This window comes from Ctenopharyngodon idella, chromosome 19 (genome assembly GCF_019924925.1).
Source record: "Ctenopharyngodon idella isolate HZGC_01 chromosome 19, HZGC01, whole genome shotgun sequence".
Classification (NCBI taxonomy): Eukaryota; Metazoa; Chordata; class Actinopteri; order Cypriniformes; family Xenocyprididae; genus Ctenopharyngodon; species Ctenopharyngodon idella.
Window position 1 is genome coordinate 9,313,703 of NC_067238.1, and position 10,309 is coordinate 9,324,011.

Consider the following 10,309-nt stretch of genomic DNA (forward strand, 5'->3'; position numbering starts at 1 on the left):
GTCATCACCATCGGACCGCTCACTCTACCACGCGGAACGCAAATATCACTTAACCAAACCCCTTTCAAGAGACCTTGCTGTTGTTGTATATTATCAGTATGTGATTTTCTAATTTAAGTTCAACAGTATGTTTATTTTCCTAATTTTCATTTATTTGTTTGATGCATAATAAGGCTTTTGTTTCAAAGAAATGACCATTTCTTTCCACAAGATAATGTAACTCTGCCATAGCCACACCCAACTTAATCACTTGTATTTTATGCATCTTATGCACTTTATTCCTTTATCATTCATGATATTTAGTAGTTGTGTTGGTTTACTCTTATCTTTTTGTTAATAAAATTAATGTGTCTTGTGTTGATTAATACAGAAGAGGCTCTACAAGTTAATGATATCTCACAAATCCTTCAGATTGGTCAGATAACAAACTCCCTCCAATTTATATAATTTTATTCATTCAACAGTCATCTTTGATTGTTATTTTACTGTTAAGATGTAATTCCTTAGCTGGTGCCCCAAGGTAAAAGGAGTAAGTGGTCATCTGACACTTTCACACTCACCTTAAGTTACGTGACCAAAGCTCACAATATTAATTTGGTGCCACCTGTGAAACTTCTATGTAACAGGTGCCTTGTGAGAGAGAAAGCAAAATCATTACAGCCTCAGAATCAGATGCAGCATAACTGTTCGTGTGGTAGATTGTCTGGGGAAAGAAACTTGTGTTGTGCCCAGTGCTCTGTAGTGCCGTCCAGACTGCAAAAGTTCAAAGAGAATGTGGCTTGGATGTGAGGGATCCAGAGTGATTTTCTCACTCTGGATGTATACAGCTCTTGGAGGGTTGGCAGGGGAAGGGAGCACCAACTCTCAGTAGTCCGAACTGTCCTTTGTTGTCTTGGTAGCTGAGCCAAAACAGACAGTTATTGAAGTTCAGAGTACAGCCTCAATGACTGCTGAGTAGAACTGCATCAGAAGTGCCTGTGGCAAGTTGAACTATCATCTCCACTGTTTTGAGTGTGTTTAGTACCAGGTTGCTATTACTGCACCAGACAGCCAGCTGTTCAACCTCTTCAGCACCTCTGAACCAGAGATTCATGATAAGGGCCTGTCCTCATATGCAGACTTTGCACTAGAAAACTTTTCTGCTTACATGACATATTTCTGGTATTTGGCAAATGGCATGAACATGTGTGTAGAACTTTTACTTGATTACCTGATAGGATACACTTGTGTTGTAAAAATGCAAGTAAAAGTTTTTACAGACCTTTATTTACACAGAAACTTCTGAATGTCTGTTCAGTAGTCCGTATGTGACAGATGAGTTTTTTTAGTAAGTGTGATGCTTCTAATTAAGTGATAAAAAAGTAGTGACAAACACACACACACACACATTTTATTATGCAGACAAAATAAAAAATAAAAAACAAACAGAGAGAAAACACTACATTTTCCTACCAAATTATAATTGATTGAACTTAAACTGGAAAGTTTTTCTCAACATTTCGGGGCACATGAGTTCCTGAATATGATGAATGATGGGATTTGCTTAGCCTCAAGTGCTCCTAAGTGTGCATTTAGTGTGCATACTTCCTGTTGAATGCACATGCTTTCAAGTGTCCAAGATCAGAATTGAATGGGTTTTTGTTGAGGGAACCAGGGTGATGCTAACTTCCGGGTAAGCCTACAAAAATATGTAATCACCGCAGCACTCTATTGGGACAGGCCCTAATGATGGACAGTTTGACAACCAGGAAGTGTCTTACCCTTACGAAATTGAACCATTATTATAGTAAAAGTGTAGTAACCATGTTTTTTTGGCAGATTGAAAACCACAGTTTTACTACAAATACCATGGTTAAACTATGGTTATAGTGTAGGAAAACCATGGTTAATTTGTGGTTACTATAGTTTAACTACAATAACCATGTTTTTTTTTTTTTTTTGTGGTTTTATTTGTATTAAAGCCATGGTTAATTTTCATAAGGGTAATTTTTATCTTAATATTAATCTATTTTATAGGCTAATTAAAAATATAACAAACTTATTTTTGTGAAATGTTTTTCTTGAAAAGTGATAAATGCCACTTGATTCATATTTTATTATCTACTGTAATGGCATTCATACACAAAGTGTGGCTTAAATTTGTAGACATTTTTTTGAGGCAACTGTACATGAAAGCTTCGGATTCACTCAGACCTTTATTTTGAAAGCCATTAATCTTCTTGGAACTCCAGAGTTGCTTCTGATAGCGTTCTTCACACCACTGATGTAAAAAGATCTGGAGTAACGTTAGAGCAGCTCAATTTCAGTTAACTTGAAGCAATAGTGTTTTTACTCAGTAAGTATGCAGCTGTTTTTTTTTTTTTTTTTTTTTTTTTGAGTTGTTAGTCATTGTAAGCTATATTTTATAAATTTCGGAGAACGACGTATTAGTTACCACTGGAAATTGTTTTAAGCGAAATATTTCTTCTTCTTATCATTATTATTTACATTAAAACAATAGATGAGATTGACATCAAAAATACGTTTTTGTTCAACATATTTTAAACAACAGTTATGTGTCCTGTTTTACAGTTGTAGAGCAGAGTCTCTGCCCTTTTACTCAGATAGTAGGAATGATTTTGTCAGCAGTTACAGAGTTGGGTGGAGTTTCTTTTCTTCTCTGTAAGACAAAAATCTTTATTACACGTCAATCTTCCTTTCGTTTAGGTCAGTTCTTCTGTCACTGAATGATAGGATCACTGTGCAGCAATGTCTTACCTTCCAACTCTCTTCAAATACGTCGATGAGCACCAGGACCAGTATGTTGAGGTATTGAGACGTTCTTCCATATTTTGTTAAGAATTTTTTATGACTGTACTATTATTTGCGCAATGAGATGTATATTTTCTAATGGAAATGTAAACACTTTGTGTTTTTTTTTTTTTTTTTGAAGCGCCTGGCAGAATGGGTTGCTGTACAGAGTGTGTCTGCCTGGCCAGAGAAACGAGGAGAAATCAAGAAAATGATGGAGATGTCAGCCAAGGACATTGAGAGACTTGGGGGAACTGTGGAGATGGCTGACATCGGCATGCAGAAGGTGTGTTTTCTTAAATTTACAGTTAATATAAATCTTTCGCCATCGAGTCAGCTCTGGAAATTTTTATTTTAAAGTCTGGCTTTAAAATTTTTGCTGATAATAGCCTTTAGCTCCAACAATACAAGCTGCTTCCTGCTTTGTGATTTTTGTGGTTGACCATCTGACTGCATGTCACATGCACCACAAAACTGCAATTGTGTAGTTATGCTTGGAATGTCCTAAACTCAGATCAAGTAGTGAGAGTGAAATTTATTTGCATTAATGAGTTGTTCAACCCAAATTTTAGTCATTATTTGCTCACTTTCATGTTCCTCCAAAACCATAATTATTGTGAAAATGCAATGAAACATTCCAAATTGTGTGAACATATTTTTTGGCCAGGCTATCATACAAAGAAATTATAAACACATGCAAAAACAAGAGAGAACCAACAAATATATAATTAACTGATTATGTTGTAGTCATTGTATGCTTTTTCCTGTGAGCTGTAGTTTACCTATTTTTTTGTTGCCAAATAATTTTGTCAGATAAATATGTTAACCAAGCTTAATGTTTTGTTCTTCCCTCGTATTTTAAAATATTTAAAAATATAAAATATTTTCCTCATATTTTGTTGGTTTAATCAAACTTGTAGGGTCATTAAAAACAAACCCCCATACCAATTTCCTTCCGGACATCACTTATGACCACTACTCTATATAAAATGACTAAAAAATGTAAAATGTATAATAAAACATTTAATAAATATTTTGAAAATAAATAAGAAAGTTGAAAAAGACATAATTTTAAACTCATGCGTTGCCCTTTTCTGGTTTTAATTTAGTTGCCAAATGGTGAGGAGATCCCTCTTCCTCCAATAGTTCTGGGCAGACTTGGCTCAGACCCAGGCAAGAAGACCGTGTGCATTTACGGACACTTGGATGTGCAGCCAGCCAACATTGAGGATGGCTGGGACTCACCGCCCTTCACTCTGGTGGAGAAAGATGGTATGAGTGTGCATGCACAAGTGATCCTTTTTTTTTTTTTTTTTTTTTTTTTAAACTGTGTACAGTAGCAGTCTCTTGGGATTGAGGATACTGATGCTAACTCAATTTATTAATGAAGCCTCTGAGTGTATTGAAGAAACCTGTTTAGACCAAATGAGGTTCTTCAATTGATTTGCTTTTTGTGCAATACTCTGCAAGCAGTGCTCCCTCCAGGTAATATTTCACATTCAATTTGGCTAAAATTAGTCACCACTGGCATTTTTTTAAACAACTTTTTTTGTCCTGCTTGCATGTGGCTGTTGACACAAAAAAAGAAAGAAATCTCACCGACTCAGCATGTTACATTTGTGTCCCTCCAGCCCGAAGAGATTTCAAGACAAATCCTATTGTCTCTTTTTGCTGAGATAGATCTGACGCTTGAGCTTAGCCTTGTGACTTGTCAGCTGATTCCTGTAGTTTTTTTTTTTTTAAACTGGGACAAATTAATATTCATCTTAAACAATTTTTTTTTTGCATATTATTAAAACCAGTTAATTAGTTGGTTGTTTATATAGTTCAATCATATATTTTCTCCTTAATCAATATTTTGACACCAATTCTGAAATTTCACAACTATGTTCTAATTTTAAAATGCTCTAAAATGAAAGTCTCTCATACAGGATCAGCCAAAACATCATGTTTTTGTCTAGTTATTGTCTAGTAATCTTTCACAATTGGCATGAAGTTATAGTTTTGTAAATTAATAACAAGGCCACGCATCTTTGAGGGCTTTTTATGCACTTTTATATCTATTGTAAAACCCTTGCAGATTAGAGATTGTAGATGAAAATGCATTGTAATCATTACACTTTACAACATTTTATTTGACTGTGGCACATGCTTCATTTAATTGTGTTGTAGGTAAAATGTACGGACGTGGATCTACCGATGATAAAGGCCCTGTACTGGCCTGGTTCAACATCATTGAGGCCTATCAGAAGATTGGGCAGGTGCAAACACCATTTTTTTTTCTTCAAATGATACTGTCTGCTTAATTATTAAGCCTTGTAACACCTGTGCAAAGTCCTCATCTATTGCAAGCAGTATGAGAGTATCAGTGGATAAAGATGTCAGTTGCAAGAATTTTAACATTGCTTGCATTACTTAATTTTGTCAATATATTTTTTTTGAACAAGACAGAAAGTAAATTAAATTGCAGTTGCATGTGCACCTAGTATGACTGAAACTGTGAGAAACAAAAGAACCCTGCATATCATTGTGTTAAAAATCAATTCACATTGCATACAGTCTTTTGCTTATCCATTACCTCAGTTTCTCAATCATTATCACCTGAGTGAACTGTCACTGGTTTTAAAGTTCCTCGATTAAAGACGCGAATTGAGAGCAGAACAGTTTAAAGGTTGTTTTGTGATCTTTGATCATTTTAAAGTCTTGTGTCAAGCTGATTTAATTAGAACTAATTTAATTAACTGTAAGGTGAATTGTAAACTTATGCACTGTTTCTATAGTGTAAAAAGTTTGGATACACCTACTTAACCTTTTTGTTCCTACTGTTCATGTTTTAGTATAATAAAATGTTTGGTTTGTTAAGAAATATTTTCACAATTTATATCGATAGATTTATATTGACTGCAAAAAGCACCATGTAAAATATTTGAAACCTCATGTTTAATGGATTTTTTGCACTAAAACCTACATTTACTTTATCACAGGAACTGCCCATCAATATAAAATTCTGCTTTGAGGGAATGGAGGAGTCTGGATCAGAGGGATTAGACGATCTGGTTTTCTCTCGCAAAGATACTTTTTTTAAGGATGTGGACTATGTCTGCATTTCTGATAACTACTGGCTGGGGAAGACCAAGCCCTGCATTACCTACGGCCTGAGAGGAATCTGCTACTTCTTTATTGAGGTAGGAGTTGATGAGTTACTTTAACATCAAAAGATTTCTAGCAGTAGTGCTTAGTTAAGGTTTATATATGTATATATACACCGATCAGGCATAACATTATGATCACGGACAGGTGAAGTGAATGACACTGTTCTCTTCATCACGGCACCTGTTAGTGGGTGGGATATATTAGGCAGCCAGTGAACATTTTGTCCTCAAAGTTGATGTCTTAGAAGCAGGAAAAACTCACTCAAATCCTTACGCATGCTCATTTAACAAGGGCCAAATTGTGATGGCTAGATGACTGGGTCAGAGCATCTCCAAAACTGCAGCTCTTGTGGGGTGTTCCCGGTCTGCAGTGCTCAGTATCTTATCAAAAGTGGTCCAAGGAAGGAATAGTGGTGAACCGGCAACAGGGTCATGGGCGGCCAAGGCTCATTGATGCATGTGGGGAGCGAAGGCTGGATCCCTATCCCTGCCATCCATGTGGATGTTACTTTGACACATACCGCCTTCCTTTCGTGGAAACGGTATTCCATGGTGGCTGTGGCCTCTTTCAGCAGGATAATGCGCCCTGCCACAAAGCAAAAATGGTTCAGGAATGGTTTGAAGAGCACAACAACGAGTTTGAGGTGTTGACTTGGCCTCCAAATTCCCCAGATCTCAATCCAATCGAGCATCTGTGGGATGTGCTGAACAAACAAGTCCGATCCATGGAGGCCCCACCTCGCAACTTACAGGATTTAAAGGATCTGCTGCTAACATCTTGGTGCCAGATACCACAGCACACCTTCAGGGGTCTAGTGGAGTCCATGCCTCGATGGGTCAGGGCTGTTTTGGCAGTAAAACGGGGACCGACACAATATTAGGAAGGTGGTCATAATGTTATGCCTGATCTGTGTATATTTATACATTTGAAAACAGAAAATGTTTATTACTAATTCACAGTTTTTGGAGCCGACACTAGGCCAAGTAGGCACAGTTAACATCTTAACATAATGGCTGATTACTGCCCGATTAATCTGCCCATCTGACGTTTCAGTTTATCACTATTCATAATCGTACTTAAAGAAGAGAGCAAAGGCAAAGATTTGAGAGTTTTCTCATGGCTCAGAAACAACATTTACGTTTTCAGATGGAATGCTGTGATAAAGATCTTCACTCTGGCGTGTTTGGAGGATCTGTTCATGAGGCCATGACTGACCTCATAGCTCTGATGGGTGAGACTGATACATACATATTCCCTTGGTGGAAATAGGATCAGTAGGTTGGTCATAAAAACATTCAGGATGACAGGGATTTCCTAGATTGATATCTATCTTCTGTTGTTGACATGCTAACGTAACCTGTCAGCTTAGAGCAGTTGGCAATAATTTCCTCTGGATCAGCTCACCTCACAATTTGATGAACCTCAAAAAAATGTTATTGTTAATGTACCATTACTTTATTATTTTTGCTATGCTGAAAAGTATATTAAGTATGTTGTATTTTTAGGCACTTTGGTGGATAACAAGGGGAAAATTATAGTACCAGGGATATACGACCATGTGGCTAAATTGACTGATGACGAAAAGAAGCTCTATGAAAAGATTGAGTTTGACATGGAAGAATACGCCAAAGATGTTGGAGCAGACAAACTACTGCATGACACCAAAGTAAATCACCCCACACTTTCCACATTTTCAGTGTCAGCTGATGTAATATTTATGTTTCTGTTCATTTAAATCAGGGTTATTGTCATTAAATAAAACTAAAACCTTTAAAAATGGCCTTACTTGAAATAAAATGAACATTATCTGAAATAAAATTAAAAAAAATAGTGAGCTAGTTACCAAGGATCTAAAAAAAAATGCCTCATTTAATCAGACTGCCTGACCTTTCTGTAAATTCATGTTTTATGTTCAGTGATGTGTATAATAAACCACATAATATATTGGTTTGTCTGTGCAGGAGCAAATTCTGATGCATCGTTGGAGATACCCATCCCTGTCTCTGCACGGCATAGAGGGAGCGTTCTCCGAGTCTGGGGCCAAAACTGTTATCCCCCGCAAGGTCATTGGCAAGTTCTCCATCCGCCTTGTCCCTGACATGGATCCCAAAGTGGTGGAGAAACAGGTTTGAAGCTATTTTATCCTATTCACTGCTCACATAGAATCATCTGCATGCTTTACAGATATGATTGTTATGCTACAGATGTACTTGTGCTGACATGTTCTGCTTATCCTACAGGTAATGACTCACCTGGAGAGCAAGTTTGCAGAATTGAAAAGTCCCAACAAACTGAAAGTGTACATGGGACATGGAGCCAAGGCCTGGGTGTCTGACTTTAACCACCCTCACTACATGGCTGGCAGAAAGGCCATGAAGACTGGTAAGCCACAATATACGGTATAACTGTAGATTATACCGACAAGATTGCTGCTCTTATTCTAGTCTATGTTGACATGAAGTGCCTAAAGTTCACATGTATACGGTGTGATATTCTATATTCCATTTTAATCTGTTTTAATTATTTTATTTTACTTTTACTTATTTCATAATTATGTATGTTACTTTAATGAGCCCGTTAATTGATTAATTTGTCAAATTAATGAAGGGAAAAATGTGATTAAAAAACCATAAAAGAATGGACAATGATGTCCAGTTGCAGCACCTAAATCACAGTTCATATCATATATACATATACATTTTATACTAATTTTTATATTGATTTAAAAAAAAAAAAAACATGGATATTCAAATGCATCAGCAACCCATGCATGATATTTGTTGGTACTTCTAAAAAGGTGATGTTTTTGCCTTGTGTCTGTTATGTCAAACCAACATTGTAGCTTTTTTTCCTCCAAACACAATTTATTTGTGGTCTAACATAATTCTGTACCTGTCGCTGGTGTTAGTGTTTGGTGTGGAGCCTGACCTGACCCGTGAGGGAGGAAGTATCCCAGTGACTCTAACCTTCCAAGAAGCAACCGGCCAGAATGTCATGCTGCTGCCTGTCGGTTCCTCTGATGATGGAGCTCACTCACAGAACGAGAAACTCAACAGGTGATGTTTACGCATAGCTATGACAAACATCTTGTTATCGAAGTCTGTCTGCATATGATACTGCGTATGATGGCAGGTTTCACCTCTGTAATCATCTGATTGCTCTCATAGGCCAACTTTATTTATGCAGAACTTCTTATCTGACAGATGCTTGAAAATGCTAATGGCAACCTCTTTTTTTTTTTTTGCCTTGACAGATCCAACTATATTCAGGGCACCAAGATGTTGGGAGCTTACTTCTATGAAGTGTCTCAGCTTAGCTAACTGGAACTTCTAATTCGACATGACTATGCTGGTGTATTTTTAATTGCCTGAAGAGGTGATGAAATACTTGGATAAGGGTACGGTCTTTAAAATGATGCTGTGTCATACAAGTTTTCTTCTGCCATGGTGTCATTCATTTACTAGTCAGGGGAATGGTAATAGTATGGTAGTAGTCTAAGCCAAATGTCCTGATGACAGTCCAACTGTTTTATACAGTATCACATGTGACATGTAAAACAACTCAATCGCTCTTTTTGGCATTTTGCTGCTAGATTTATCAGTATATAGTCATTTTCAGAATATCAGATGTATTTCCATCCAGCTCTTTCTTTAGTCCAGTACTGTCTAAAATAAACCATCAAGCAAGTGTTTTGAAGGAAAAAAAAAGCTGCTGAGACCAAATAGGCATACATTGTTGTTTCAGTCTCAAATATCCCTAGAAACTGTAATACTAGTGCCTCTGCCTGTCTTAATATCCAATTTTCAGCTACAGTTTACTTTAAAGGGATAGTATACCCAGAAATGAAAAAAAACTTCTTCACCCTTGTAATGACAGACTTTTTATTTTTGGGTGAACAGTCCCTTTAATATGGTATATGACAATCAGTTATCTGGTGTAATCTGTTTACATATGCATGCATTAATATGACATATGCACACCTATAAAATGCAAATTAAAAATTAATTTTGAAATTTTTTTTTTTTAAATGTTTAAACTGTCATTCACTGAATGTGGACCGTTTTGAGAACATGAGAACGAATCATATCACTTTTTTTTTTTTTTTTTTTCAAACTATAGATGCTGAAAGAAATAATGCATGGTATATAATTGGTTGAAAAATGTAACCAAACTACTGGTCTATGAGTAGTTTTATGCAACCGCTCAAGTGTTATGCTGCCTTCACGTGCTATTGGGAATTTGATATTTCCCACTTCTGAAGTTGTAATTATGAGCTCATCGCATTCGAAATGGGAGGGCGTTCATGTGCAGTTTTATACCTAGGAAACTCGTATTTATGATAATTCCGAGAGCACGTGAAGGCAGC

General features: G+C 36.6%; 1 protein-coding gene across 1 annotated transcript; it reads left to right on the plus strand.

Moving 5' to 3' along the window:
• Positions 1–2,189: 2,189 nt before the first annotated feature.
• cndp2 (carnosine dipeptidase 2) lies at positions 2,190–9,956 on the plus strand. The gene is made up of 12 exons (XM_051873229.1): positions 2,190–2,335; positions 2,707–2,808; positions 2,933–3,076; positions 3,900–4,062; positions 4,963–5,051; positions 5,775–5,975; positions 7,090–7,174; positions 7,449–7,609; positions 7,905–8,069; positions 8,184–8,325; positions 8,852–8,999; positions 9,197–9,956. The coding sequence occupies exons 2-12, from the start codon at positions 2,749–2,751 to the stop codon at positions 9,261–9,263; spliced, it is 1,425 nt and encodes a 474-aa protein (XP_051729189.1). The 5' UTR covers positions 2,190–2,335; positions 2,707–2,748; the 3' UTR covers positions 9,264–9,956.
• The last annotated feature ends 353 nt before the right edge of the window (positions 9,957–10,309 follow it).